Source organism: Thermomyces dupontii (genome assembly GCF_041956625.1).
Source record: "Thermomyces dupontii strain NRRL 2155 unplaced genomic scaffold VTN31scaffold_10, whole genome shotgun sequence".
Taxonomy (NCBI): Eukaryota; Fungi; Ascomycota; class Eurotiomycetes; order Eurotiales; family Trichocomaceae; genus Thermomyces; species Thermomyces dupontii.
In genome coordinates this window covers 36,235-63,227 of record NW_027192316.1, presented here as the reverse complement: position 1 = coordinate 63,227, position 26,993 = coordinate 36,235, and the positions used below count along the sequence as shown (strand labels likewise).

The 26,993-nt window shown below is 54.2% G+C and overlaps 12 protein-coding genes across 12 annotated transcripts; 6 read left to right on the top strand and 6 right to left on the bottom strand.

Moving 5' to 3' along the window:
- Window positions 1-701: 701 nt before the first annotated feature.
- Window positions 702-1,935, bottom strand: VTN31DRAFT_1835 (uncharacterized protein; the record flags this gene model as incomplete). Its single annotated transcript, XM_069401936.1, has 3 exons — window positions 702-1,404; window positions 1,473-1,768; window positions 1,837-1,935. 3 exons carry the CDS (start codon window positions 1,933-1,935, stop codon window positions 702-704), a joined length of 1,098 nt encoding a protein of 365 aa, XP_069257464.1.
- A 510-nt stretch (window positions 1,936-2,445) lies between these two features.
- On the top strand, window positions 2,446-3,253 carry VTN31DRAFT_1834 (uncharacterized protein; the record flags this gene model as incomplete). Its single annotated transcript, XM_069401935.1, has 4 exons — window positions 2,446-2,824; window positions 2,887-3,018; window positions 3,076-3,116; window positions 3,170-3,253. The coding sequence occupies 4 exons, from the start codon at window positions 2,446-2,448 to the stop codon at window positions 3,251-3,253; spliced, it is 636 nt and encodes a 211-aa protein (XP_069257463.1).
- A 376-nt stretch (window positions 3,254-3,629) lies between these two features.
- VTN31DRAFT_1833 (uncharacterized protein) lies at window positions 3,630-5,151 on the top strand (the record flags this gene model as incomplete). The annotated part of the gene is made up of 6 exons (XM_069401934.1): window positions 3,630-3,683; window positions 3,746-3,756; window positions 3,916-3,995; window positions 4,068-4,280; window positions 4,353-4,470; window positions 4,539-5,151. 6 exons carry the CDS (start codon window positions 3,630-3,632, stop codon window positions 5,149-5,151), a joined length of 1,089 nt encoding a protein of 362 aa, XP_069257462.1.
- Window positions 5,152-5,631: 480 nt separating this feature from the next.
- VTN31DRAFT_1832 (60S ribosomal protein eL29) lies at window positions 5,632-6,026 on the bottom strand (the record flags this gene model as incomplete). Its single annotated transcript, XM_069401933.1, has 4 exons — window positions 5,632-5,667; window positions 5,726-5,828; window positions 5,907-5,958; window positions 6,020-6,026. The coding sequence occupies 4 exons, from the start codon at window positions 6,024-6,026 to the stop codon at window positions 5,632-5,634; spliced, it is 198 nt and encodes a 65-aa protein (XP_069257461.1).
- An 844-nt stretch (window positions 6,027-6,870) lies between these two features.
- VTN31DRAFT_1831 (uncharacterized protein) lies at window positions 6,871-7,683 on the top strand (the record flags this gene model as incomplete). Its single annotated transcript, XM_069401932.1, has 6 exons — window positions 6,871-6,993; window positions 7,056-7,078; window positions 7,154-7,284; window positions 7,357-7,445; window positions 7,512-7,601; window positions 7,651-7,683. The coding sequence occupies 6 exons, from the start codon at window positions 6,871-6,873 to the stop codon at window positions 7,681-7,683; spliced, it is 489 nt and encodes a 162-aa protein (XP_069257460.1).
- Window positions 7,684-7,768: 85 nt separating this feature from the next.
- On the bottom strand, window positions 7,769-9,319 carry VTN31DRAFT_1830 (uncharacterized protein; the record flags this gene model as incomplete). The annotated part of the gene is made up of 2 exons (XM_069401931.1): window positions 7,769-8,979; window positions 9,058-9,319. The coding sequence occupies 2 exons, from the start codon at window positions 9,317-9,319 to the stop codon at window positions 7,769-7,771; spliced, it is 1,473 nt and encodes a 490-aa protein (XP_069257459.1).
- A 495-nt stretch (window positions 9,320-9,814) lies between these two features.
- On the top strand, window positions 9,815-11,486 carry VTN31DRAFT_1829 (uncharacterized protein; the record flags this gene model as incomplete). The annotated part of the gene is made up of 2 exons (XM_069401929.1): window positions 9,815-9,943; window positions 10,041-11,486. The coding sequence occupies 2 exons, from the start codon at window positions 9,815-9,817 to the stop codon at window positions 11,484-11,486; spliced, it is 1,575 nt and encodes a 524-aa protein (XP_069257458.1).
- Window positions 11,487-11,862: 376 nt separating this feature from the next.
- On the bottom strand, window positions 11,863-15,489 carry VTN31DRAFT_1828 (uncharacterized protein; the record flags this gene model as incomplete). Its single annotated transcript, XM_069401928.1, has 5 exons — window positions 11,863-11,871; window positions 11,945-12,055; window positions 12,139-12,410; window positions 12,464-15,255; window positions 15,320-15,489. The coding sequence occupies 5 exons, from the start codon at window positions 15,487-15,489 to the stop codon at window positions 11,863-11,865; spliced, it is 3,354 nt and encodes a 1,117-aa protein (XP_069257457.1).
- Window positions 15,490-16,794: 1,305 nt separating this feature from the next.
- VTN31DRAFT_1827 (uncharacterized protein) lies at window positions 16,795-18,351 on the bottom strand (the record flags this gene model as incomplete). Its single annotated transcript, XM_069401927.1, has 1 exon — window positions 16,795-18,351. One exon carries the CDS (start codon window positions 18,349-18,351, stop codon window positions 16,795-16,797), a length of 1,557 nt encoding a protein of 518 aa, XP_069257456.1.
- A 472-nt stretch (window positions 18,352-18,823) lies between these two features.
- Window positions 18,824-19,612, bottom strand: VTN31DRAFT_1826 (uncharacterized protein; the record flags this gene model as incomplete). The annotated part of the gene is made up of 1 exon (XM_069401926.1): window positions 18,824-19,612. One exon carries the CDS (start codon window positions 19,610-19,612, stop codon window positions 18,824-18,826), a length of 789 nt encoding a protein of 262 aa, XP_069257455.1.
- Window positions 19,613-22,597: 2,985 nt separating this feature from the next.
- VTN31DRAFT_1825 (uncharacterized protein) lies at window positions 22,598-23,344 on the top strand (the record flags this gene model as incomplete). The annotated part of the gene is made up of 2 exons (XM_069401925.1): window positions 22,598-22,715; window positions 22,770-23,344. 2 exons carry the CDS (start codon window positions 22,598-22,600, stop codon window positions 23,342-23,344), a joined length of 693 nt encoding a protein of 230 aa, XP_069257454.1.
- Window positions 23,345-25,181: 1,837 nt separating this feature from the next.
- VTN31DRAFT_1824 (uncharacterized protein) lies at window positions 25,182-26,884 on the top strand (the record flags this gene model as incomplete). Its single annotated transcript, XM_069401924.1, has 4 exons — window positions 25,182-25,262; window positions 25,326-25,482; window positions 25,602-25,761; window positions 25,825-26,884. The coding sequence occupies 4 exons, from the start codon at window positions 25,182-25,184 to the stop codon at window positions 26,882-26,884; spliced, it is 1,458 nt and encodes a 485-aa protein (XP_069257453.1).
- Window positions 26,885-26,993: the final 109 nt, after the last annotated feature.

The window sequence follows — 26,993 nt, the reverse complement described above, 5'->3', positions numbered from 1 at the left end:
ATTCGGGTCCCAGCTTGTCACAGTTACCGAGTCATCAGCGCAGCAGTATTTCGTACTTCATGACAACTCTCGCGAGTGTTTTTTCTACTCGTGGATCTCATTTCATTCTTCAACGGCTCTCCATGCGCTGACCACGTCAACGGTGCTCGGCTTCGAAACCCGACCCCACCTACAGGGTTGATCTCTCGGATTACCTGTGGTGCAACCAGCAACTCCAATGTAGGACCGAAACCGATCGGCAACAGGAATCGGGATAACAATCATGTCGTGAAAGCCAGTTAACCCCGTGGACGGCATCAACGAGTCCGTACATTGTCTACGGAGTACGGAGTACATGGTCGCACAAGAACCGGCTGGAACTCTCTAAAGGACCGGGATTTACATATAATTATTCATACATACGGTCTGCTGCAGGAAGCAGGAAGATCTCACATTATGCCGCTAGATCTATCTGTCCATCATCACACAATGCGGTGTGGGAGAGAATCTGGCCAGCAGCTTTCCGCTGGAGAAAGCCACGTATGGAGTTACGGAGTAATATGCAAAGACATGAAAACTGAGCTGCATAAGCCGAGGATCCGTCTCAGCAGCATTCAATCAGCGCTTCAATGCAATCCGAATTGGCACCTCGTTCTTCCCAATCAATCGACATTGGAATTGATTACCTAGGTAGTTACTTATTTTGTACATATGTTTCGAGATCATAGCTTTCCTTTGGCCTGCATTTGGGCCTGCACTTCCTTGACCAACCGATGCGTATCGAGCGCGAACGGTTTCATCATCTGGCTGTACTCACCGGCCCGGGCACTACTGGCCTGCCGCAATGCGTACCGAGCTGCAATCCCTTGCATGATCACAGAGCTGCGGAAGGCGAAGAATGCATCCCCCCAGCGGATCTCCGGTCGCGGATCCCAACCGGCCTCGCTCGCATACCATGCCAAACATTCGTCCCGCGTCGGCAACCCCGGCACCACCCCCGGCCGAAATGTTTCACGACTGAATTCCGCCGTGGAGTTGAGGTAATAGGGACTGGTGAGGTTTGAGATATCGGACAGCGGGTGGCCGATCGTGGCCATTTCCCAGTCTAGAATTCCAATCACCCGCGGCTCCGTTTTGTGAAACACCAGGTTGTCGATCTTAAAATCGCCATGTACGAGCGTGGCGCGGTCGCGCGGCTGCGTCGCCTTGTTGGAGAAGAAGCGCACGTTTTCCTCAAAGTACGGTAGCTCTCCCACTGGTTCCTTGGTATCTACGTCCACGGCTTGCGCTTGTGCGTGGGATACGCGCGACAATGTCGCGATCTGCCGGTCGTAGAATCCGGAGTGCTTGCCAAAGTTTTCCAAGCCCACTGATTTGGGGTCAACCCGGTGGAGTTTTGCCAACGTATGGATCGCAGAGCGCCATCTATGTTTGTCAGAGGTGCAGCAGTCAGCCTAGGATCCAAAAGCAAGGTGTTAGTGGGGGAAACATACAGTTCTTGCCTCTCATCCGGGCGGACACCAGGGAAAGACGGGTCCGCGAACATTCGACCATCCAAGAACTCCATGATGTAGAACGGCGTGCCCACAACGCTACTGTCTTCGCAGAGAGTATATGCCTTGGGCACCGGCACGTCGGTGGATTTGAGTGCATGAATGATCTGGTATTCCCTTTCCACCATGTGCGCTGTTTTTGAGAGAAGCTTGCCCGGAGGCTTCTTCCGCAGAACGTATTTCTGTCCATCAGCTGCGGTCAGGAGATAAGTTGGATTGGATTGACCAAAGCCAAACTGTAGAACTGGTTGATCAGCAACGAAAAATGCTGGTCCCAATACCTAACCGGGAATTTCTCTCTCACCTGCTTCACATCCAGCGGTGTCTTGATGGCTGGAAAATGCCCATCGATGTACCTCTCCAAGGAGGAGACATCGATCGGCTGTCGCATAGGGCCAGTCATGGCGATTGAGACTTGAGTGCTGTCTATGGGATGAGCAGATTCATGGGAAAGAAAATATACACAAGGAGTACTTTGCGACATCGTTCTTTGCTCCGATGAAGCTCGGTGATGCGTACCGAGAGATCTCGGTGGAACAGCCGAGGCTATTCGCAAGATGTTTGGGATCGCCGTATGCCTGCCTCAAGTCAAGGCATTCGCAATCCTCGGCCCAAATCTATACACTTCCCAATAGATACAATCGATATATAATCAAAGCACACTTCATCTTTCCATGGAATCCCTCGATCCATCGCATCGATGAGCAATGTGCCTCGGATGACGGAGGAATGAAAACATGGCAAACATGCCTGTCTTGGTAATATTGGGATCGACGCGGCGCGTCGCTCACCGCCTTGTTGACGCGTGCTGGGTTCAACGAAGCCGTAGGAGAAACTCAACTGCTCACAACATAGTAGTAATCTGGCTGGAGCCGCCTCAGACATCCAGAGGTACTTTTCGCTTGCAATTGCCATGACCAGAGAGAAGACTACTCCTCCACCCCCGGAAACTGCGGCGACTAAATCCTCGGCTGACGTTCACGAACCTCCTTCGCTCCCCACATCTCCCCTCGCCAAACGAACGAAGACCACACCTGACAACGCGTCCGATCGCATTGCTTCCGTGATGGCGCCCTCCAATGGCAATGGTAGTGGCACGGCCGTCACTTCCATCTCCCAGCCGCAGCCTCCCTTGTTGGTGAAGAAACTGACCGAAACGGCGACGGCGCCGACCCGGGGCTCGGCTTTTGCGGCTGGTTACGACCTATACGCTGCCAAAGACACGGTTATTCCAGCCAAGGGCAAGGGATTGGTGGACACCGGGCTGGCAATTGCAGTTCCGGAGGGTACCTGTACGTGTTTGGTGTCAGTTTGCTTCTTGCGTCTTGAGTCATGATCGCTGACCAAATTCAAGATGGCCGCGTTGCGCCTCGAAGTGGCCTCGCCGCAAAGAACTTTATCGACACTGGTGCCGGCGTTATTGACGCGGATTATCGCGGAGAAGTGAAAGTCTTGTTGTTCAACTTTTCTGACGAGGATTTTACTGGTATGATTCATTGGCTGGGGAGTTTGGATGATGGTTCAAGGCTTACACACGGAGCAGTCAAGCAAGGAGACCGGATTGCTCAGCTCATCATTGAGAGGGTATTGATGTTTTTCCCCTTGGCAACTGGGATGGATTGGACTAACTTGGCCAGATCTACACCCCCGAGGTTCAGGTCGTGGAGCAACTGGAGGAGAGTGTGCGTGGTGCCGGCGGTTTCGGCAGTACCGGGCGGTAAAGAACCTACGTTAGAAGCATGAATTCATGAACCAAGCAAGGAGATGGCTGTCAATTATTCATCCCACCTTGGATCTACTCGGAAAGTTGTAACTCAGGCATGGAAGGATTCTAGAAGAGAAGTCCTTGGTTACGTAACTCTGGGAACCCCACTCAAACTCGGCTGTGGCCATCCGGCCGCTACACGCTCAAATACGAGAGCGAAAAAAGTACTACTACTACTTCACGAACTGGGTAATTTAGTATCTAAATTGTTTCTGTCTATTTTAACTCTTCGTCACGCGCACTAGAGCGAACAAAACCATACACGTGGACGCGTTATCCGGCTGCAGCGGACCGCATCCCTCGTCTCTTACATAGCACCATCTCAAGCCATCATGTCGTCTGCGGACGAGATCCCAGAAACCAAAGTCCTGGCCATTGCGAGCCATGTACGTGACCATTCCACCACCAACAGAAAAATTTAGTGCGCATGCCAACTCAAGCCCGCTAGGTGTCTTATGGGTATGTTTGAATACGAGACCAGAATGGTTGAGGCAGGCGCATCTTGCCTCTATCCCGAACATGAATTAATTGCGTTTCGCTCTGTGTGTGTTCGGTTTTTTTTGTTGTATCTGGCTTTTGGGGTTGGTGCTAATGCCGGGAATCGCAAATTGCCCCCAGCTATGTTGGCAATACCATGGCCACGTTTGTCATGCAGTCATTAGGATGCGAGGTCGCGGCCATTGATACGGTGCATTTCAGTAAGCTCGAACAACGGGGGGGAGAGAATAAGAAACGGCGGATGTGAGTTTTAATCAGGTTGCCGAACACAGGTAATCATACGGGGTATCGTCAGGTCAAGGGCACGAAAGTCAGCGCGCAGGAGATTCGGAATCTTTACGAGGGTCTGGTCCAGAGCTACCTGACGGATTTCGATGTCTTGCTCTCGGGGTACACTCCGACCGCGGAGGCCGTTCAGGCGGTGGGTGAGATTGCATTGGACTTGAAGAGGAGGGCGGCGAAGAAGGGCCGGCCATTCTTTTGGGGTGGGTTATTCTCTTTGCATTCCGGAACCGTGGACTGGCAATGCTGAAGGAGTCGAACCAACCGAAAAAAAGTTCTCGACCCGGTCATGGGAGATCTCGGCCGGATCTATGTCGGCGAGGATGTGGTGCCAGCGTATAAGAATGTGATTCACCATGCAGATTTGTTATTGCCGAACCAATTTGAGGCTGAGTAAGTCGGGGGGTATATTTATTTTGCGAGAAAGAGGGGCTGCCCTGACTTCGAGGCCCTTTGGTTAGGCTTTTGTCGGGGATCAAAATCCATAATCTGACAGACCTCACCACTGCCATCACCGCCATCCACAAGACATACTCCGTGCCACACGTGATCGTCACGTCCGTGCAACTGCCCTCCGAAACCGGCGGCCAGACAACCTCCGCGACCATGAGCGTCTTCGGCTCGACCATCCGATCGGACGGCTCGCCGCGGGTCTTCCAGATTGATATCCCTGCCCTGGACTGCAACTTCAACGGGACGGGCGACATGTTCGCCGCGCTGACGGTGGCGCGCCTGCGGCAGGTTGCCGCCGCAGACCCCTCGCTGCACAACACGCCGTCCTGGGTCTCCCCGGACGAGGTTCCCGCGACGGACTTGCCGCTTGCCAAGGTGGCAGAGAGGGTGCTGTCGAGCATGCACTTCGTGCTACAGAGGACGCTCGAGGCGCGCAACGCCGAGCTGGCCGTCCCGCCGACATACGACGAGGATGACCCGACGCCGGTGACGGAAGAAGAGAAGCAGAAGCGGGAGCACCTGCGACGGACCAAGGCGAGCGAAGTGCGGTTGATCCGCAATGTGCATTTGCTGCGCAATCCCCAGGTCATTTTCCGGGCGAAAAGAATTGAAATAGAATAGCGTGAAATAGATTCGTATTCATAGAGCTATGATAGTGTCGAAAACTACAGACGCGAGTTAGGGTGGTGATAGGATGTCTCAGTCTACGATGTAGCCATTCGTCCATGCACCCTCCCGCCACGGACGCAGGGAGAGGGTGTTTGGTTTTGAATGGCAGACACATCTGCTCTCGGCATGAAACAATCCTTCAGCGATCGGGCACGGAGAAAGCCACGAAGCTGTACACACTAATGCCTCTGTATGAAAAAGCATGAACCTCGCGATCTCAGCAGGTCGAATCGATCGCCCTTGCAAAAACGAGGTCGATTGCACAACAGGTATCCGATCCCAATGATTCATCGCGTTGTCAAAAGGTCTATTTGACACAATCGTAATAAAAAAGCATTGAAGATTAAACCCTTCGCATTTCCTCTTCGCTACCACGAACGAAAAAGATGCAAAGATGATCCCGACTTTTCATTTTCTTGATTCGGGTTCATTTTATGCAACCTCTCGCTTGCCCTCCTTACGCTCCTTCTGTAGAAAAGTATTAGCGAAGCCGCCCCGTAAGGACCGTAAGAGGATTCCCACGTACCAGAGCCTTCATGGTGCCGCGGAGAGCATGTCGGTGGTTGCGACGGAACTTGGGATCAACACCCTTGAGCGAAGGGTACCGGTGAGTCTTGGGACGCTTGATCCTGTTATCGAAAGAGAAACCCCGTCAGCCATTCCGTTTGATCGAGGCATCGGACGTTTGAAGGATTGAGTCGACGCACCCGTTCCGGTGATCCTTGCGGTTCCAGTGGTGCTGAGACGAGTTCTTCGACTCTGGAAAACAGAATGTTAGCACATCACTGGAAAAAAAACGTCCATTTGAGGAGTAACATACTGGCCATCTTAACGACTTGATCACACCACGAAAGATTTGCGTTGTCGTTGGGATTTAGAAGATGGTGAGAGTCGCGGGATGATTTCAAAGTCGGGGTCTTCCCAGAAGGGTTTAACCTACGCTAGGGTTTCCGTTGTGTGGGAGCCCTCGCTTAGCGGGCGGAACTGGATACCTACTGTGCGTATACAGACAGAAGACCTTCTACGAGCTGTCCATCATACGCCACGTACGACAGTGATTTTCAAGTCGAGACTCCTCGAGGACTTCTCACGTCTTCATAGAGGTCAATTTTCTCATAATCCATCAGGATTTCTAGAGAGTTTGCCGGCAATTACTTCAGAATCACCATAATCACGTGACTTATGGACAATTGCGGACGAAAGCGACAGATGGCAGATGCGCAAGAGATTGTAGCCGGAATCCTGTTGAAATCAAGAATATATTGAAGTTAGGAACCGTGCAGGTTCTTTCCTCTTCACCTCGCGTCCCGCTGTGCTTTTTGAAGCCCGGATAGGCGTTGTCAGAGAGACAAATGTTGCCAGTCGACGAGAGCAGCGTAGTTTGATAGTACACATTTCGATTCAGCCGCTTCATTTTCTCAATTGATCTCGAACATGAATCTCACTCTCCATGCCATTGCTCATCAGAGCATCAGTAAGAGCAAGAATGCGCTCTCTAGAAATCCAGGGTTCATGTCAATTGTAGATTCACGTGACTGTGTCCCAATCAGGCTAAACCTTTCCGATCCGCAACGAACCCGAGATCAACCGTTTTCCTGCGAAACCAACCCTTCTTTCGCCTGGATCCCCTTGTTTCTGCCACCCCAATTCTCTCCCGCAATCCATTGCGCAATGAGCTCTCTCCGGATCGCTCGGGCTGCCCTGCGGGTTCGCCCCGCTGCCATGCGCATCCAGCGCCGAGGCTACGCGGATGTGCCGGACAAGATCAAGCTGTCTCTGGCGCTGCCTCACCAGGTTTGTTCATGGATCAATTGCCATTGAATGGCGGGGGAAGTTGCTGATTGATATCGTTCCAGAACATCTTCAAGTCCACGGATGTGTACGTTACCATCGATTACGAATGATCCCCTCTCCCAAGTCGGCGACACTGACGTGTTTGTTTCCGTTGCTCCAGTGTCCAGGTCAACATCCCCGCCGAGTCCGGCGATATGGGTGTCCTCGCCAACCACGTCCCTTCCATTGAGCAGCTGAAGCCCGGCGTTGTCGAGGTCATCGAGGAGAGCGGTGCCACGAAGCGATTTTTCCGTACGTCTCGAATGGATTGTCGTTGAGCCCCGGAAGGGATCTTCCAGCTAATGTGTGCGTGTCTGAAAATAGTGTCTGGTGGTTTCGCCGTCGTCCAGCCCGACTCCCAGCTCAGCATCAACGCTGTGGAGGGCTTCCCGTTGGAGGACTTCTCTATTGATGTAAGCTTTGCCCCCGTCGGTCGAGTCAATTGATGGGCGGACGAAGACTGACGGTGCATCCTGCAGGCTGTCCGCGCACAGATTGCCGAGGCGCAAAAGATTGCCAGCGGCAGTGGCAGCGAGCAGGATATTGCCGAGGCCAAGATTGAGCTCGAGGTATGTTCCAACCTTCCTCAAAGTGTGGATGCGTACTAATGGGTTGCAGGTCCTGGAATCTCTGCAGGCTGCGCTGAAATAGACGGATCGATGTAAATAACCATTGTAGAACTACGCGAATTCGAGGATTCTTTTTCGTTGGCATTATTTCAATTCTCAGTTTGGTCTTAGAATAACACTGGTTGCTGTGCTCTCCAAACGATCAATCGTTTATCAAACCCTCCGCTAACAAGCCACTCCTCTGCCTTGCCGTTGTGCTGAACCCAACCCGCCCAGATACTCCGGACTTTACTACCCGGCTCATGACCGTCCTTGAGGACGGCGACGACTTTCCCAGTCTTGGCCTCGATGCCTCGAATCACGCCATCATCCCCGTTCACCCAGAGTCCCGAGCCATCCGGCCGCCACACCAACTGCGGCGTGGAGTACGTCGTCTGCGGCGCGAAGGTGTTGCACTGTATCATGATCGCGGCGTCCTCGCGGTTCTGCACGGCCAGCGCCGCCATGGCTTGCGAGAGCTGGGTTTCGGCTTTTTCTTCCCCTTCTTCTCCACCCTTGCTGCTGGATTCCTCGTCGGGTTTTGGGAACAACAGCCGGACGATCATCAGCTTCATATGCGGTAGCGTGGACAGGGCCACGGCCAATAAGCTTGGGTCCCGCGGGCTGAGCGCCATGCAGGACGGCGAGAAGGCCACCCAGGCGTTGGAGTGCGGCGCCAGGTTCTGTTTTCCAATCTCCGCGCATTCCGTTGACGACGAGGCACTTGGTAGCGCGTAGAAGTAGATAAACGTAGAGTCGCGCCGGGATACAAGCAGCGTCAGAGCACCAGAGTCGGGGTTACGAACTATCAGGATCGACTCGGGATTGGTAGCCAGTTTGATTGTGCCCACGGGGTTGCCGATGGTTTGTGTCGATGAAATCGTCGCGCGATAGACCATGACTTTGGCATCCCAACCTGCCGTGGCGATCCAGATGTGATGATCATCATCTTCTTCTTCTCCTTCTTCCTCGTGGGTAACCACTTTGATGGCGTACTTCATATGGTCTTTTCTCCGGTCAAGCACCTGGCCGTCCTTCATGAGGAGCAGCTGGCCGCCCATGTTCGTCGCCAGCTGGTACCGACCCTGCCGGACGGAGGCAACGGACAGAATCGGGGAGTCCGATAGACCGGACAGGGACGAAACAACCTGGTAGTCAGGCGCCGCATGGAGAAGACTGAGGCATTTATCAGCGCCTGTGGCGACGATGTAGTGCTCCTCCTCCTCCTCCTCTTCTTCTTCTTCTTCTTGCGCTTCCCCGCTGCGATGCCATGGCTCTACGGAGACGGACAGCAGGTTCGCCGAGGTTGGCGTGGGGATCTGAAGAGGTTTTGACGGGGCTAATCATCATTGTTTCGCATAACAGGAGAAGGTATTAGTAGTCGGATCTTTCTGTGTAGGTCATTGGGTCGATGTACCTGTCACAGTCCAGCCGTCCGAGTCGGCCTTGTCGTCATCACCATATCTCTCGAATTTTAGGCTCTTGTCAAACTGCTGCTTCTCTTGCAGGATGCCCTCGAGAGTCCATTGATCGGACTCATTGGCATTCCCGGTACGCTCGCCGGCATCCGGTGGGAGGCCGGCTTCGCGGATAAAGGCGTTGAGGGTTTCTGTGTAGTTGTTGGCGCGAAGGTAGCGGGCAACGAGGATGCTGACTATTGGAGGTCTCTTGCTTGACATATTTTCCAGTATTACCTATATTATTGACTTCAGAGGTGTATGATTCCATGATGGGTTGGCGGTAGTTGTTCTCCCACTGACGATGGTCCGTGAATTACCTACTACTATGCCATTGACGGTGCAACATCAGAGTGACCAACAACAAAACTAGAGAGATACAACAGTCACAAACCAATCCCGCTCGAAATGAACATCCAAATCCACAGGTCTCTCCCACAAAGTCCAAATTCGAGAATTGAGATTCCCCAGAGGAGATTCGAAATCTCAGGTAGATCATGTCCCAAAATGGAAAAGCGCGTCACGTCCAAGCTCCATCAAGACTTCAGATATCAGTCAGATCATCTCCAGCGTTGACATCAGGAACGCTGGACTTTCTCAGTGCTCACCGTCAAGCGGAATCGATATCTTCGCACTCCGAGTTCCATCGATTACTCTTCGCGTGTATGGTACTCCTTTATCCTTGAGACTTCCTTTTTCATCGCGACCACCGTCACCATGGAGGTCGTCTCGGAGCCAGTCCCGGCCATGGACACCGCCGCCGACGGCTCCATGGACGTCGATCATGATATGGACATTGATATTGACCTCGGCCCGGGGCCGGAACCCGAGCCGCCGCGCGAAAATGTGAGTCAGCGTCCCGGCAACCCTTTGATGCGGGGAGAAAAATACATAGGTGGTAGCAAAGGGACTCACGCGGGAGACCGAGTTTCGATGAATATAGGATCCCAATGCGCCGACACTAGTTGCATACCAAACCCCTCCAAATGATGGCAACGTCGACCCGCAGACGGCCGAGCCGCAGCATGAAAAAGTCCACCTCCGCGGCCTGGACGAGATGACGACGGACGACGTGAAGCGGTTTGCGGCCGAGCATTTCGGCGCCGAGGAGCTCGAGCGCATCGAGTGGATCGACGACACCTCGGCAAACCTAGTCTACCGGAACGAGGAGATTGGCCTGCGGGCGCTGGAGGCGTTCACGCAGCAACTCGGCGAGGAAGGGGAGGCACTGCCCCCGCTGCGGCTACGCATGGCCAAGTCGCTGTCGACGCACCCGGATGCGGTGCTGCAGGTGCGCTCTGCGGTCAAGACGGACCGTAAGAAGCCGCGGGCCTACCAGGCGAGCCGCTTCTATCTGCTGCATCCGGAGCATGATCCGTTGGAGAGGCTGCAGCGGCAGTGGGCGGAGCGCCGTCGGTCAGGCCACCGGGAGAAAAGTCAAACCGAGTACAAACGGAATCGCTTCGACGAGCAAGAACACCGACGGCGGCTGAACCATGGGTACTCGGAGGCCATGTACGACGACGACAACGCGGACGCGTCCGAGCGAAAAAACGTATCGATGTCGGCCGAGGCATCCGAGGACGAGCGGTGGCGCCGACCGCGGTACGGGCGGCAACAGCATCAACAGCAGCGCAAAGAGCTCTTCCCGGACAAGGTCCGGAGCCGCAGCGCATCACCAGACGCAATGCGACGCCCCGAAGAGGAAGGCCTCAACGACGACGCAGGGCCACACGCCACCTCTCGACGCCGATTCCGAGAGCGATCACCACGACGACCGCCGGCAGGTAGGAACGCCGGCAAGGAACTCTTTCCAATATCATCGACCACAACCAACGGCCTCTCTTCCTCCTCCTTCTCCTCCTCCTCCTACTCCTCCTCCTCCTCCGCCCTCCACTCCTCCATTCCTCCCGCCTCCTCCTCCTTCACCAAGAACGCCCGAGAAGTCTTCCCCAACAAAACCGCCGCCAGCTTCATGAAGCGAGAGCTCTTCCCCAACCAGACAAACAGCAACCACCGCCGTTCAGACGCCTTCGACGCCGCAGACAAAACGGATCCGTTCACAAAACACATCCGACCGTTGGCCGGCGCAGCGTCCGCCGATGTATCGTCCAACGAGATGCGCATCCGGGGCGGTGCAGATGCAACAACAACAACAACAACAGAAGACCAAGGGCCAGCCCTACGAGGCATCACCAGTAACAACACCAATAATAATAGTAATACCAGTAATAATGGCATCTCCATCAGAGGCGCCGCCAACAGCGCCAACGCCCTCAAAGAACTGTTCCCGTCGCGGTATAATCCGAATGCCGGCAAGGAGCTGTTCTCGGATAAACTCGAGGGTAGAGGGGGGAGGAGGACGAGGGCGGAGGATATGTTTTCATGATGTACATAGTTTTTCTTTTTATTTTCTGTTCGTTTTTGTTTTTCTTTGTTGCTTTGGGTGTACAGGGAGAGTGAAAGCTATTAGTATGGATTTCAATGGTCATGGGTTGTTGCACCATTGGATATAATACAAATGACGAGAGAGGCTTTGGTTGAGGACTTGCTGATACACTACGACCATAGCATGAGTCGTAATAAAAAAAAAAAAAAAAAAAGAAAACTACGGAGATTGAAACGAGCGAAACCTGATCATATTTCACCTCTTCTTTGAGAATCGAATCAATAAACCATGATATGATTATTACTCCATACAAACAAAAGTGCTGACTGATCTAACGGAAATGGAAGATCATGGTCCTTGGTTTTGAGCATCCCTACTACATAACCTGCAGAGAGATATATATAGTCAGCTTTCTTTTCCCTTTGCTGATCGATATTTTGAGGAAAAAGGATACTCACAGTGCAGTTCTCATCAAGCACAATCGTAGCGCCCTCGCCACCCTGACCAGTCATGCCGGTCAGTTCGCGCCGACTGCGCAGGGTGGCTGCGATGCGGTTGAGTACGCTTCTCTGTTTGGGTGGTGGTCAGCAAGAGACCGGGAGGTTCCATCATCGAGAAGGAAAAAAAAGAAGGGGATGGGACCAGGACATACCGTGATGATGGCTTCATGCATCCCTCCCTGCCGGTCAATGTCATTCTGGCTCGTGATCCGGTAACTGTCGTGCATGCGCTTGCAGCTGCGGAGACCCACGGGCTGTTGGTCGCCGTCCGAACCCCGCCGTGCCCCGGGCAGGTTGGCCGGGTGGTCCGGGTTCAGGATGTTGATGCCGTTGCGGACGTCCTCCTGCGCGCGCTGCTCGGGAGAGAAGATCTTGATGGTGTCGTCGATGCCGGACACGGCAAGCGTGGGCTCGTAAGGGTGGCCTGATATGAGTTAATATAATTTTTTTTTCTTCAATGGAAGAGTAAGAACATACCCTGCACCACGTTCACCACATCGCTGTCGCCCTCCAAAATGTTGACCAGCCGCGCCGTCTTGCGCTCCCAAATGAACACGTGCCCCGAGTCGCTGCCGCTGACCACGTACTCGTCGTCGAGCCCAAAGTAGTTGACGTCCTTGACCGTCTTGACGTTGCAGTGCCCGCGGTAGACATTTTCATGCGTCGCGCACGGAACGTGGATCTCGACTTGCTCTCTGACACGGTTCCGTAGGGTGCCAGGCCCAAACATAAACTCCTCCTCTCCGCCATCGTCATCATCATCGTCATCGTCTCCTCCCGCATCATCGTCCCCGTCATCTTCATCCTCGTCAGAATCACCAAAGTCGTAGGAAGATCCGTCCTCAATGACGTCTTCGTTGCCGTCATCGTCATCCGACCCTTCCTCATCTTCTGACTGCTGATGTCCAACCGATTGCTCCTCTTCGTCCGGATCAATATCCTCCTGCACACGCTCTGGCTCGTCATCATCATCCTCCTCCACGTGGCCGAGCAGTCCGCCAAATGCACGGTTGACAAACTCAAAGTTGACCCCCTCCCCAGCATGCATTAGGATGCCACGGGCGACCCGTACACCCCAGAACCTCTGCGCCGCGCGGCGATCGAGCGCTCGAACGGCCCCGGCCGACGAGCTTCCGCCTTCTTCTCTTCTCCGGGCATAATCCTCCAAGGCCGACTGCATGGAACCTGCAACAACGCGGGCCGCAGCAGCCTCCTCTTCCGTCCGGCTGGCTGCAGGATCGGCGATATCTTCCAAAGCTGACTGCACCTCATTCGCGATGGCTGTCCGAATCGGCAGTCCGCCTCCTTCGCTCCGGTCTTCTTCTCTCCGAGCGGCAGAATCACCGAGGTCTTCGAGAGCCAACTGCACCGATCTCGCGAAAGCCCGAACCGCAGCATCCTGCGTCCCAAAGATATAGCGGGACCCATCATGCTCGAATCTGGACGTGTCAACGTCCACGACCGCAGAGGCTTCCGCCAGGTTCTCAAGATACGGGATCAAGTACCGTTCGATTCCCGAATCATCCGCATCGTCGGGGATGGGGTATCGCTGGCGATTGTGCGGGTTGTTCCCCCGCAGCTTGAATCCTTCCAGCAGTCTTTCGCGGCCTCCCGAAAGCCAAAGGTGAATCGCCTTGAGGAAGTCGTAGCAGAACTGGGATTTCGAGTCAATGACCCCATTTTCCGACGGCGCCGGGACGATCTCCCGGAACAGGTCGGACGCGGCGTCGCCCTGGGCCTCCGCCGGAGTCCCCAAAGCCGCTGTCAGAAACCCGGCCAATACGCCGGACGCTTGGACAAATCGTCGAGCGGATGCCCTATTGCGCCGCAGTGTCTGCTGGAACGCTACCTCCTCGGGGCTCGGGTCCACTGGATACGTCCAGTTACGGTTGACTTCGTCCATCTTTGGTAGGATTTGATTCGCATACTCGTAGGCCTTGCGGAAGGATTCTCCGTACGCGCTCATGTCGGAGTTCCCAGGGGCCGCCGCAGCCTCTCGCACGGACGCCTCGAGAGAGAAAAGCGCCTTGCGTAACTTGACAAGGCCCTTGGCGATTTCCGCGCTCAGTCGTTGCGCCTCGGTGAGTACCGAGTTTCTCGCCCTCTCCAGGACTTCGGCCGGGGTATTACCGGCGAGCGGTACCTCTGCAGACTCCCCGTTACCGTATCGAACACGTACCGACAGATCTTGGCCGTCACCGGAGGGGGATTCTTCGGACCGCATGCGTGGGTGACGCTGCGGACTGTCCGTGGACATCATCGACGAGGCCGTTTCACGCTTGCGCTTTCGCGACTTCACGCGGCCGGACCCCGAGCCTCGACGGAACGTGCGGTCCTCCTTTTCGGCTTTGCGTTCGCTGGCATCGGGGCTGCGGATGAGATCGAAGCTGTAGATGTGATCCCCGGACCAGCTGACGACGATCTCGTCCGGGTGCGCATCGCTGATCTTACACGCAGTGATATGGTTCGAGTCGCGTGGTTTCATCTTATTCTGCCCATGGGGAGCAAACCGACGGACGCATCGGGTCGCCCGGTGCATGATTTCGTCGTCACGGCTACCGGAACTGGACGATGCCAGCCCAGGGCTCTGTCCTCGTTCTGCCAATAGATCGCGGCCCATCATCCGCCGGTCGTGCAGGAAGCAATGAAGGTGTGCTCCACCCAAAGCGATGTAGTGCGGCTGGCTCGGCGAGCAGGAGATTGTATTGAGGTCAATGTTGTAGCGTTTGTACGAGATCAGGGGTGGCGGCACGTTGGGATCGTCGTCGTGATCGACACTCGGACGGAAATGCATGAACCCATGATGGCCGCGGGGGGCCGGGTAGGCGGACGACGGTTGACGGAGATCCCACTGCCGCACTTCCCCATCCTCGGAACATGTGAGGAATAGGTACGGAGAGTTTTCGGTTACGATTCTTTTGACCCGATCGGTGTGACACCTGTAGACGCGGGCGTGGGTGTTGCTAGTATTGAGAAACCGTGCACCGGTGAAAAACTCCGTCATGCGTCGACTCCTTGCAGATTCAACCGCGCTCCGGGAAGAATATTCTACATCGAATATGCGGACCTCGGCGTCTCCGGCGCAGGTCACTAGGGTGCGATCATTGGAGTGAGGCATGAACTTGACAGAGAAGATGTTGGCTCGGTGTCCCGTGGCAACGGAGGTCGTGAGAGAAAAGGGAGCACAGCTCGAGTCGGGCTGGTACGTGTAGATGTTTAGATAGGTGTCGTCAGATCCGGATGCTAGCAAGCGACCTGATTTGGACCAACTGTGACGTTGTTACTACTTTGTGATTCACATGCCAAAAGTCCATGGAGGGGAGGGCAGCATACCTCAGGGCATTGACGCAACCGGTGTGACCTCCAAGCTCGTTGACGATATCCAAATCATCGATCCACTCGGACGATCCGTAGATTCCCTTGATACCCGAGTATGAAGAGCGGTCGCCGAGCTCCCTCCGTAGGAGGCGGTCGTGCAAGGAGGACTTCCACATGGACTGCATATTGACGGCGAACTGGTCGGGTATCCACGAAACAACGACACACAAGAACTACGCAACTGATGCGAAATGAGGTTTATCATCAGATGATGCAGCAAGTCTAGGATGCCATAGCTCGATCAAAGGACAAAATCCCAGCGGAACACATCGGCCGACGACTCGAATTCCACACGACCGACGGTCAGGGCTCAAAGAACGCGACGCAGCATACAAACTCCGGGCAGGACGAAGGATAATAGCAGAGTATACCAGGACGAGGATTCAGGAATCGTCGGAGTTCTATAAGTTACAGATTCCCTGGTCACTTTCTCTTTGAGGTTATTAATAAGTTGCATATACGCTTAGCCAAATACGGTATTTGCAGTTACAATAATTCCAATCATGGAAGGCGGAAAGCGTGGGCCCCTCACAACGCATCGAATGCATCCCGCCAATCACAAGAGAGACACTGGGACGGCCGCCCTCTTCCGTTCCCTGACAGTTTGACTCGTCCACGGGGGGGAACAACGGGGAATTTGGGGGTAGGTATTCGCTGACGGCGACAAAAGATGCTGCGGGCAGAATAGCAAACGGAGACGGAATCAATGAGAAAACCACAGAGTTCATAGTAACAGTGCCTGGAATTCACTCTCAGTGGCTAAGTGCACGTGACTTCGGAGCTGTCCGGGGTTTGGGGCGTGGGGTAAGCCTACTGTATCGGGTATCTTCAATTTTACCATTTGCTGATACTTTCGAGATGATCGCACCAATCGAAAATGCTCTTGGACTTGAACGTGTCTTTGAAAAGTATTTTCGTCACAGCTTTTACGAATTCATGGTCACTGCCATCACTACTACATAGTACATAGTACTACTGCCACCTCACCCGAGCTTCTCGGCGATAACCGCATGAAGACCATGGCGAGACCTTGCTGATGATCTGGAGACTTTGCAATGCAAGCTTTTCCAGGTTTACCCGAAGGTTTAAAGCTCTGCCCAGCGGATGGGACAGCCGGGAACTTGCAGGGTTAGGCTCCAATGTCCTAATTATTGATATTCCGCTCCAAGCCTCCAACACGGCAGAAAGAACCCAAGTCGTTCAAAAAGGCATCACGGTGCTCCTCCTGCGAAGAGATGCTGCATGTTGCAGGATAATTTTCTTGCCAGACTTCATCCTGCCGAAATCAGAATCGTACGAGTCATCATGACGATGTGAACTGGACGTTTTTTTTTTGGCCGGGCCATAATCCACACAAGTCGCTGGGCTAGTAATATTTATATCATAGATCACACAGTGATCATAGATCGTACAAAGTAGTATGTACTCAACTAGCCTTTCCAAGCCCCTACTCTAGGACCGCCAGCCCGCGTTCCCTCAAACACAGCAGTTCGGATCTCATCGACCGTCCGCGCAACCCAGGCCCGTTCCGACCGGATCACGTCGAGCTCAATGGCGCGCATAATCTTCAGCTCGTCAATCGCCGCCGACAGGATCTCTTGGTGAGCACGGACGACGCGCGCCAGCGCAGAGTCCGCCAAATCTCCCGTGCGGACGGCATCGCCAGGAGATGAGCCTGGGATGTCGAGGCTCTGCAACTCCCGCAGATGGAGCTCCATCCGGGCAGTCAGGTCGCGGACCTGCTCGGTCCAGGCTCGCCCAAGCGGTGGGACGAACAACCGCTCCGGATCGGCCAGAGGCTCTTCACGGCGGGCCTTAGTTTTCTGGACGGTATCCAGCCAGTCCTCAAACGCGGCCACGACATGAGTATATCGCCCATCATCAGAGTTCAGGAGATCCGAGACATCTTGTATCACTCGCGAGAGCGTCTGTATCTGTGCGGCGAAATCACCATGGCGCGCGACCTGCGACCAACTATGCAGCGCTTGCAGGTTTAGTCGACGCTGTGCGTCCCGTTCGTCGACTCGCAAGCTCTGATAAGTCCGTGCCACAGATTCGAATTGCTTACGTAGCTCCTCTTCACACGCGCGCTGCCACTCCGCGTCCTGTTCTCGGATCGACGCGTGCAACAGCATCAGCTGCAGCAACTCCGTCTGTAGAGCAGCAATGTCCGGTCGGGATGCCGGGATTAGCTCTGATTTATTAGATTGATCCCGGGGTCGGTTCGAGGAGGCCGGCTGCTCGTTTGTTCTGGACTCCTTTTTGGGGCTGAAATGCTGCTGCCACGTTGAAAACGGCGGGCGCTGCTGCGCACGGGGTGTTGCGGGTGACGGAGGCTCAGACGGTTTGGGGGCCTGCGCCGCGGCCGCTGAACCGATCACCTGGCTCCGGTGTCTTGTATGGCCTTTGGTCTGTACAGCAGTGGAGATCTTGGGGGCTGATGGCTGTCGTAAGGAGGCCGACCGCGCGGGTCGCGACGGTGGCGACATACGAGTCTTTGCTGCTGTTGTTCCGGAGCTTGATAAAGATGGGAGAGCCGGCCGGGAAATGACATTTTTAGACTTGGTCGGCGATGTTGGTCGTGCAGAGGTCGTCGTCGTACTGTCAGAACGAGTCCGAGGAGCTTGCTCTTTAGATTCCTCCTGCGAGGCAAGACTTCGATCCGTCGTCGATGGGGACGAGGTATTTGGTCTATGACTATCTGCGGGCGTATCGGACGGTTCAGGATCTGTCGGCGGTTTCTGTGGCGGTTCCGCTCTGGAATCATTCTTTGCTTGTTGTGGTCCTTCGCGACGATCGCGAATGGGGGCACTCCGTTGCGGAAGTAAGCTTTTCCGTCTCTGCGCGATACTGTTGTTCGTCTGTGTGGGTACAGGTATGGCCGATGCAGAGGACTTGGAATGCGCGCGCTCCGATCTGGTGGTGGCTGCGGCGGAGGACTTGGTGGCATTGCCGCCATTGCGGGATGAATGCGATGCGGCCGACATGGCATCAGATTGGCCTCTGCGAGCTTGCAATGTCAATGTCGGTCTCAGGTTTCAGGAGACATTCTTGAGTCATGGGGAGCGGGCTGGGAGGATCGCAAAGCAGCAGCCCCAGTAACCATGAACATCAACTGCTTGGGATTAGCCGGTGTCTTGTCGGCATGCAGTACTGCTCATTGTTGTGTTTTTGTTTTGGAGAAGTTGAATGTTGATTTTGGAACAGCATAGCTCTAACCAAGGTGAGCTGTGCGCTTTGCTGTGGAGCCGGAGGGTGCAGTGAAGCTGGTAGGCGAGGCTTGAATCGAGTCTACAGCTCAACTGTGGCCATAACTCCCAAGTCCTAACAGTAGTACTTTCTCAATTGCAAAAATAACTACTAGAATAAGAAATGCACAAGTTTAATTCCATGAACAGACAAATGCTGGGTCGCATGGTATTCGATAAAGGATGATCGGCATGGCATGCACGTGGCCGATTACAGGCTCGACCGCTTGGGATACGACACGCCCTTCGTGGCGGCGTCGTCGGCGAACCAATGCACCTTGTTTCCGGCTCCTTTGTTGACGAGGGCGCTCGGCAAGTTCTCTCCTTCCTTCTCGTCGAAGATGGACTTCAGAATGTCCTTCTTTCCTTCGCCAGTTGTGATAAACGCAATGCTGTGCGCGTGGGTGACAACAGGCAATGTCAGACTGATGCGGACCGGCGGCGATTTGGGCGAGTCGGTGACGCCGACCACCCAGGCGTCCGTTACCTGCAGCTGCGGATGGCCCGGGAACAGGCTGCACGTGTGGCCATCCGGGCCGGTCCCCAGCAGAATCAGATCGAAGACGGGCAGCTTGACGCTGTCCTTGGCAGCAAAGATGCGCGTCAGCACCTGCTCGTACAGGTGGGCCGCCTCAGTCGGGTCCTTGTCCTCGGTGTGCTGGGAGTCGATGTGGTGGACATTCGGCTTGCCGAGCTCGGGGGGGATCTTATTCACAAGCTCGTCCATGATCAGACGATAGTTGCTCTCCGCGTGATCCAGAGGGACGACGCGCTCGTCGGCAAAGAGCATCTCCCATTTTGAGAATTGGAAGGTATCCTCTGGGGTCCCATCGCCGGGCAGGAGCAACGCTCTGGCGAGCGTTGCGGGGAGAGAGCCGCCGGAGACGGCGACGCGGAACGATTGATGCCTCTTCAGCGCTTGGTTCTGAATGTCCAGAACAAACTTGCGCAAAGATTTGGCTAACGTGTCGATGTCCGGAAAACTGTAGAGATTCGCCATGGTGGACGGCGGGGTCGGTTGACGGAGGCGGGGCGGGAGGGAGAGGAGGATTGATGTCCACGCCTGGCGGCAGCGCACGCAATGTCGAGCAACCCGACGGGCGAGATCGAAGGTAAGGAGACTGAAGGAGTGTGGATTGAAGGGGTCTCTCAGCGTGGACTGTCAATTGCAGTGTCTTTCTTGGTGTTTGTTAGTGGAGCGAGCGTCATAGTGACATGTCCTTGATCCGATGGGGTTGGGTGTTTCTCCCTGTTTCCCCTGTTTCTTCCATTTTTTTTTCTTTATTCTACGAAGCAGAGCCGAATTGAGCATCAATTTACAATATTTTTGGCATGTGGATTGAGAGAGTCGAGGTGTCCAGATCATTAGAATGAATATCGCCATACTCGTCGTACCGTAGGTTATGTACCGAATACCTAGTACAGTACCTACTTTGTAATGACAACTGGCATAAGTTCTCGACCATGATAGCGGGAATGCAACCACGGATAAAACTTGGGGCCCTTTCCATGACAGCGGAGAATCCAGAGATTAGCAAAAAAGATTCATCTGGACTCTGAACGCTGGGAGCCGTTGCTAGTCCGGTAGTTTGGAAACATGTCGATGCTCCCTCCTCCCACTGGCCAGACGGATCGACCGAAGTCTTTCGACTTCTTGACGAACTGCGGGGCACAAATCCTGGTCCTGCTGATGCGGTCAAGGCCTGTTGGTTTTTAGTAATAATCGCCGATAGCGTTGTTCTTTTCGTGTCGAAAAGGTTCGTCCTCTTTCCAAGCAACCCTCGGACGGTCTTCTGCTGCAGAAGGGCACTCTGCCGTTGGATGACAGCCTCGCCTGATACTACCCTGACTGCGGTGAGGCCCGTGAGCGTAAGTTTTCCATGCGGAATGACTCCGCCGGCGACAGTTATCGTTTTCTCGGGGCACCCGGCATGGGTTTAAGATCGTTCGAGTTTAGAGTGTGGCTGGACGCAAGCGAGTGATTCGATAATGTGTCGATAGCCTTTAAGCCTAGAGGCAGTGGATACGAAGAGTTTTTTTGTAAGTAAGTAGTAAAAGGGTGTTTCTGCATCATGACGCCATGACTGACCATCCCCTTGGGACCTCTTTTTTTTCTTTTTTCTTTTTTGAGCCTTTCTCATAAGCCGCTGAGAATTCCATCCAATAGTGTCAGGCACAAAAAATAGACAAAGAGAGAGCCTCACCTGATTTTCTCCCATAAAGACCCATTAGACTGTTCCTTGCCTTGCAATTGTCGCATTGTGGCTTCGACACCGACTCTTCTCTTTCGTCAGGCAACCGAATAAAAAAAAGCACAAAAGAGAAAAAACAAAAAATCCTACACGCAGCTGTGAAACAAAGAATCCTGGACTTCAACCCTGGTCTGTTTTCGTGTCGTCACTGATTCGGTCTCGCCGTTGAATTTCATATATCCCTGTCGAGATCCGCGTGTGCCGAACTGCCCGACCATTCCGTGAAATCCGTGTCTGTCTGCGTTCTCCGGCCCGAGCGTGCTCATTTAAAGAATTTACGCTTTGTCTCCCATCCCAGCGAGATCAAGAATCGCCGCTCTCTCACCATGACCTCGCCAATTCACCTCCAGACTCAGACTGCCGCCGCCGGCACCCAGTCGACGACCCGGCCGCGGGCTCCCTACGACTCGCCCGCCGCCATGTCGCAGTCGCAGGAAATCCAATGCTGCCGCTGCCAGAAGTCTCTGAGCGTTGTCGGGTCCTCGGTCCCCGCGAAAGGCGCGGTGCAATTCGGGCTGAACTCGTACTACTGTTCCCGCTGTGCGTCGATGGTGGGGTTCAATAATCGCTGAACGGCGGCGCGTGCGCCGCTGCGGTGCGACCTCGATCTCGTGAACAACAAGGCTGTGACTATCCGGCACCTTGATCAGCCACTATTGGTGGCCATGGCATCCGATCCACGGCCCTCCATTCATCCGCGGAGTCGGTTTACCCTCGCCTTTCCGCCCCAGACCAGTCTCGGACGACGATTCATGAAATGCATTCACAATCATCCATTCGAAAAGCGCTATGATCTAATGAATGTACCCCCGATCGCAAGTCCCTTCTATGATTATCGGACGGTCATTGCGGCGCGCCATACACGCTTTCAGCCGCAAAGTTTTGCGCCTACGACGAATACGATACGGAACCTGACAGGGTTTTGCCTGAAGCGGAACATGATGGGCGTGAAGACAGCCATGGGCATGATATGGTGGAATGGTTTTTTTTCCTTTTTAATGGCTTGGTTTCTAGGAAATGGGTCTGTTGGGCATGCAACATGTATTTGATGGCGGTGGCATACGGCATGGTCTTACGGCACAGTCTCGTGATGATACCCTGGACATCGCTATGATAGTGGTTATTGAGGTCAATTGCATTTCCTTGGTTTGCTCAGGAACAGAATATCGCTGGCGAAGCTGTAGTCCGTCGTCTCGCCTGAGTCATTCGCCTGCGGCGCCCATTGATTGATGGGTTGAAGTTTTTTTTTCTCCCAAAAGCGCCAGTGGTCCCAGTGACCCAGTAGTCACCCCGAGGAGGTGGACCCAATATCCAGGATCGACAAGAGCAAATTTGCACTGGAAGTCGGAGGCGCTAAGAAGCGAGCCAATCAATGATTGTCAATCGAGTGAACTAGTATTTTTCAGGTATTTGCAATCTACCAGCCGAGTTCGCACGCCTGCAAGACACTGCAGACGTGATTACTGGCATTCTGCAGACAAGCTACAGAGCGATTGACGGCAATAAAGACGGATGTTCGACGACAATTCATATGTTGCAGTGCAGATAGCGAGGTCAGTAGCCTGACAAGGGCTGGTTACCAGTCCATGAATTGATTACTGTATTCGGCATGTACTCGTACGGAGTACGAGTAATGCATGCCAGTTTTGAACGGCAGCAAATCTGGACTGGAATTAGGACTACTCCGTACGGAGTACCTCAAGTCGAGCCTCCTACAGTCATCATCGTGAATCATGACTCAGGGTCTCAGGCCGCTGCGGCCTTTTTGCGTTTCGTCCGAGCACGCGAGGTTAGGAGGCCATGGTTGGGGCTCAGTTTGCCTTTTTGCATGCGTTCCACCAAGTTTCAAGGGTGAGCGAGCATTCAGCTCTGCCACGCGATCAGACAAACCTAATCCTGCGTTAGCGCAAGGAGGAGACCAAGGGTCCAAGTTACCAAGATCATCCTGGTCGCGTCGAGTCCGGAACTCGGGCAGAAATCTCACAGAGTCCAGTTCTGCCTCGATGGATCGGGTTCAGAGGATTCGACTCTGGCATGCATTCCGAGCAACTGACGGAAGTCAATTGCTTAAAACGCTCGATGCTCTTCAGGAATTCTCAGGCGAAAGCGTGAAACCATGTTTCTACCCAAGTCCCTCGTATGAGCTCCTGGGATTGGTTCATCACATCCCATTCCAGGCGGTGAAGGGGTTCTGCGGTTCTGGCCACTGTCAGCTGCTCCGGGTTAACCTCGCCTCCATTGTTCCGCTCGTGACGGACCGCTTGTGTGCGCCTGTGCGGTCTGGGTTTCGTTTAGGACGCTGCAGGGTACAGCGGTGCGCCAATCGTTATTGGTTTGCATCCTGGGCCCTTGGCCGATCATCGCTTGAACACCCACAACGGAGCTCCGTGGAGCGACGATCGCGAACCCAAGACTGGCCATGGTCGGGCGGCTGCCGATCGCGGTCCTTGCTTTTCGGTCTGTGCTGCAAACTTGTTTGATGGCGTTTCTCGGAGTCAAAAGGCATCTCCACAGGGCCAGAGACGCTATCCAAGGGCATGATGACTCGTCAAAGTTGGCAATTGATTACAGTACCCGGCTGCATGTCTGGAATTTTGCGAAGCGTCGAGATTCGAACGGGACAATCTGGCGCTGGTCGCCTGGTCCTTGGCGTTTTCCGGCGCAAAAGCGCGCGCTGGACTACGGGTTGTCGCTGCAAAGGTGAGGAACCAAAGTGACCGCGAAGTTGCAACCACGGTAGACACCCAATTGTTTAAATCGAACAAAGGGGACAAGCTCGACTCGTTGCTGAATCAATGCGGGATGCCCTGGTTCTCCCATTCCAGAGTACTGAGTAATTTACTCTATCCATTTCGCATGGCAGCGGTAGAGAAGATGTTCCTGACACGCGATCCATCATCTGCCTGCCACCTCAGGAGTTTGGAGTATAATCAAGACCGTGGCGAACCTTGGTAACGAACCTATGAGAGGTAGGATCTGGCTTGCCCCTGGGCGACCAGATCCTGCGGGGATCTTGATGGGATCGGCAACGGCCATGTGGGAGAATTTCGATGATCTGGTCTGGCAATGGCCAGTCATTCATCTGATTTGGGGCGTGGTTTGCCTACGAGCAACCTACGCGAGGGACGGGTGATTCGCAAAGCCCAGCCGGAGCTCGTGGAACGGCATGTGCAGAGAACGTGAGGACTGAGTACTCACGCACCTCGCGAGTTCCCCGTAATAGGTTAAACCTAGTTATAGGTAACTCTGGGAATTGGGACTTGATCCCGCGGGAACTGAACAGCGCCCGTTCGACCAAAACCATGGCTTTAGGGCTTGAATCAAGTGCCGACCATGATACTATCACTCCGAACAGATGTGGAGCATAAAAGCCACTGCGAAACAGACTAATCAAAGTCGATGGAAACGATGAAAAAAAGCAATTCATAGCTAAATCGTGCCAATCCCAGGCAAGCGATTTGGATTGTTGACAAGAAAAAGGGCAACTTTTTCGATACACCATGCAGCAAAGGACCGGAGGAGCCCAACAAACCGGAGAATAAAAAAAAGCAATGTTGACGATCTTAGGATTCTAGGATTGACCATCCTCCAGTTGCGGTTTCCGGCCGCACTGCGAGGCTATCGAAAAAAAAAAAAAATAATGCCTCGATTCGCTCCTCTTGCTGGGCTAGCTCCAGTATGTCTTTTCGTCCTGCAGCCTGGTACAAATAGGTACATGTCCGTACGGAGCTGAGCCTTTCCACGACCAGCTGCGCCGTCCTCCGAGAACTGTCAGGCAAATCGGGTGCGAACTGATCTGTGGGACCGGATGCATTTCTGCATAGGATGACTGATCATCAGAGTGTATGTTGACGGGACTTGATTCGACGCACACGGCTGCGAAGTCTTCCTGTCAGGTATCACAAGAAAATCGTGGCCCCATCTTTCGTCAACTTCCCTTGTGTCGTACTTGGAGTGTGCACTTTCGTTTGATTTATTTCTCTGCTCGAAGACTACACAAATCTCGATCAGATCCAGCCGTTTCCTGGTGAGTTGAAACCAGAATTCCCCTACGTTTGGAACCCCAAGATTGTGTATCACTAACGGAGATCGGTGATCACGAGAGCGTTGATCTCCGGGAAATACAGGCGTGCGCTGCCTTGAGTTTGGGCGATCGAAATCCGGGCCGAAGTTACGACTTCTGCGATGTGGTACTGCGTAATGATTTAACCTGGATTGTTGCCACGATTGTATCGTGTTGTATCCGGGGACATTCGCTGTCGTTAGAGGCCGGGATCTGCTTCGTTTGAACCTCATCAACGGATCTTTGCAGTCAACATGCCTCCTCCACCGCGGGAGAATCGGCGCGGTTCTGGGGGTCGTCATGGCGAGGAGGAATTTGTTTTATACTTGCAGGGCGTACGTTTTTCATTTGCCAGAGCACTCTCTCTGGAAAACATAGCTCGCTGACCGTGAGGGTAGATTCCTCCCCACTGCCGATGGCAGGAGCTCAAGGATTACATCCGACAGAGCGCGCTCCATATCCGACAAGCGGTTGTCTACGATGACGCTCACGGGTGCCCGACTGGTTTGGGTCAGATCATTGTCAAGAACGCAGATGAAGCCTGGCGTACATTCCGTCCGTGTGCCTGATCCGATCTGTTTTTGCTTTTTTTGATTTTTTTTTTCCTTCTGTGCGCACCGGCCACTTACGGGAAAGGACGAAACTGACGACGAACTATTCTTCTCTGTCTCCAGGGCGGCTATCGACCGAGGGCTGGGACGGTCAAACCCTAACGGTCACCTTGGCGCGAGCGTCCTCACCAACCAAGCCAATCGCCGGGCCTACCTGCAGTCCGCCGCGGATGCTGCAAGCCAGGATGCATACGGGGTATATGCGGGGGAGCGGTCCTTCGGAGTATGTCTACTGTCTGTCGAATCCCCAGCTTGGTAGTCACTGACCTAGCCGAACACGCTGCAGTCCGATGACACCCGCTCCAAGCTATCCTCCTCCCCAGGAACCCGTCCCGGCCATGGGGTACAATCGACCAGGGCCGACGATCATGGAGAATCATGCATGGGACGCCATGCCGTGGGCGCCGAACATGACGGACCCGACAGCGGCATACATGGCTGCAGCGCCGGTCATCTACCTCCCGTACTTCGACCCGACATGCTTCCCGTCATACCCATACCAGCTGCCCATGTTTTCCCCTTTGCCACAGGACATGCACAATAAGCCCGGCATGTTCCGGCCCTACCAGCCCCCATATCCCATGAACGAGTCCACTGCCTACCAATACCCCGACTGGTACAGCCCACCACATCCACCATCAAACCACGGTCGCACCAGCGTCACCGTGACAATCCACAGCAACACCGGCAGTGCGCCCATCACCGCCGCATCATTAGAGAATCACATCCGCCAGGCTGGCACTCTGCTGCACTGCGACGTCCACAACCGCCCCCATCCACCCGGCGAGCACGACCGATCCCCACCACGAGACACAACCCCAACCTCCCCCAATAACAATAACACCGCACCAGTGACAGCGACAGTAACCTTCCGGACCGAAGACGAGGCCCTCCGCGCCGTCCAGCTTTACGACGGCACCACGCTGCTCGGTTCGCGGCTGAGCGTGCATCTGGCAGATTTCTCCTCCCATCTTCACCCGAATCCCCAGCAGAGATACCACCATCCTTCAGAAAGCGTCTATTCCTCCTCGTCGTCGTCGTCGTCGTCGTCGTTGTCGTCGTTGTCGTCGTCATCATCATCATCGCCATCGTCCTCCGAGGCCGCGACTCGTAGTAACAGTATCTCGCCCAATCCGCCCACCGATGGGAATCAGAACGATGGGGATGACCCTGCCGGGGAACGCTTTGAAAAGAAGCCACCACAGCAACAACAACAACAACAACGACCAGCCCCTCAGCAAAGGGATCGGCAGCCCCTCGTCGTAAACGGATCGGTCATGAGACATCGAGAGACGTCAACGTCTACGGGGGTGGTTGGGGTTGTTTCGTTGCCGGTGGTTTCGTGAGCTTTCTTTTTTTTTTTATTCATTTTGTGTCTCTTGGTGCAAAACAACATACTCAATTCATCATGTAGTCCGTGTGGTGTGTCATGTGGTTAACGAGGAGAAAGAAAAA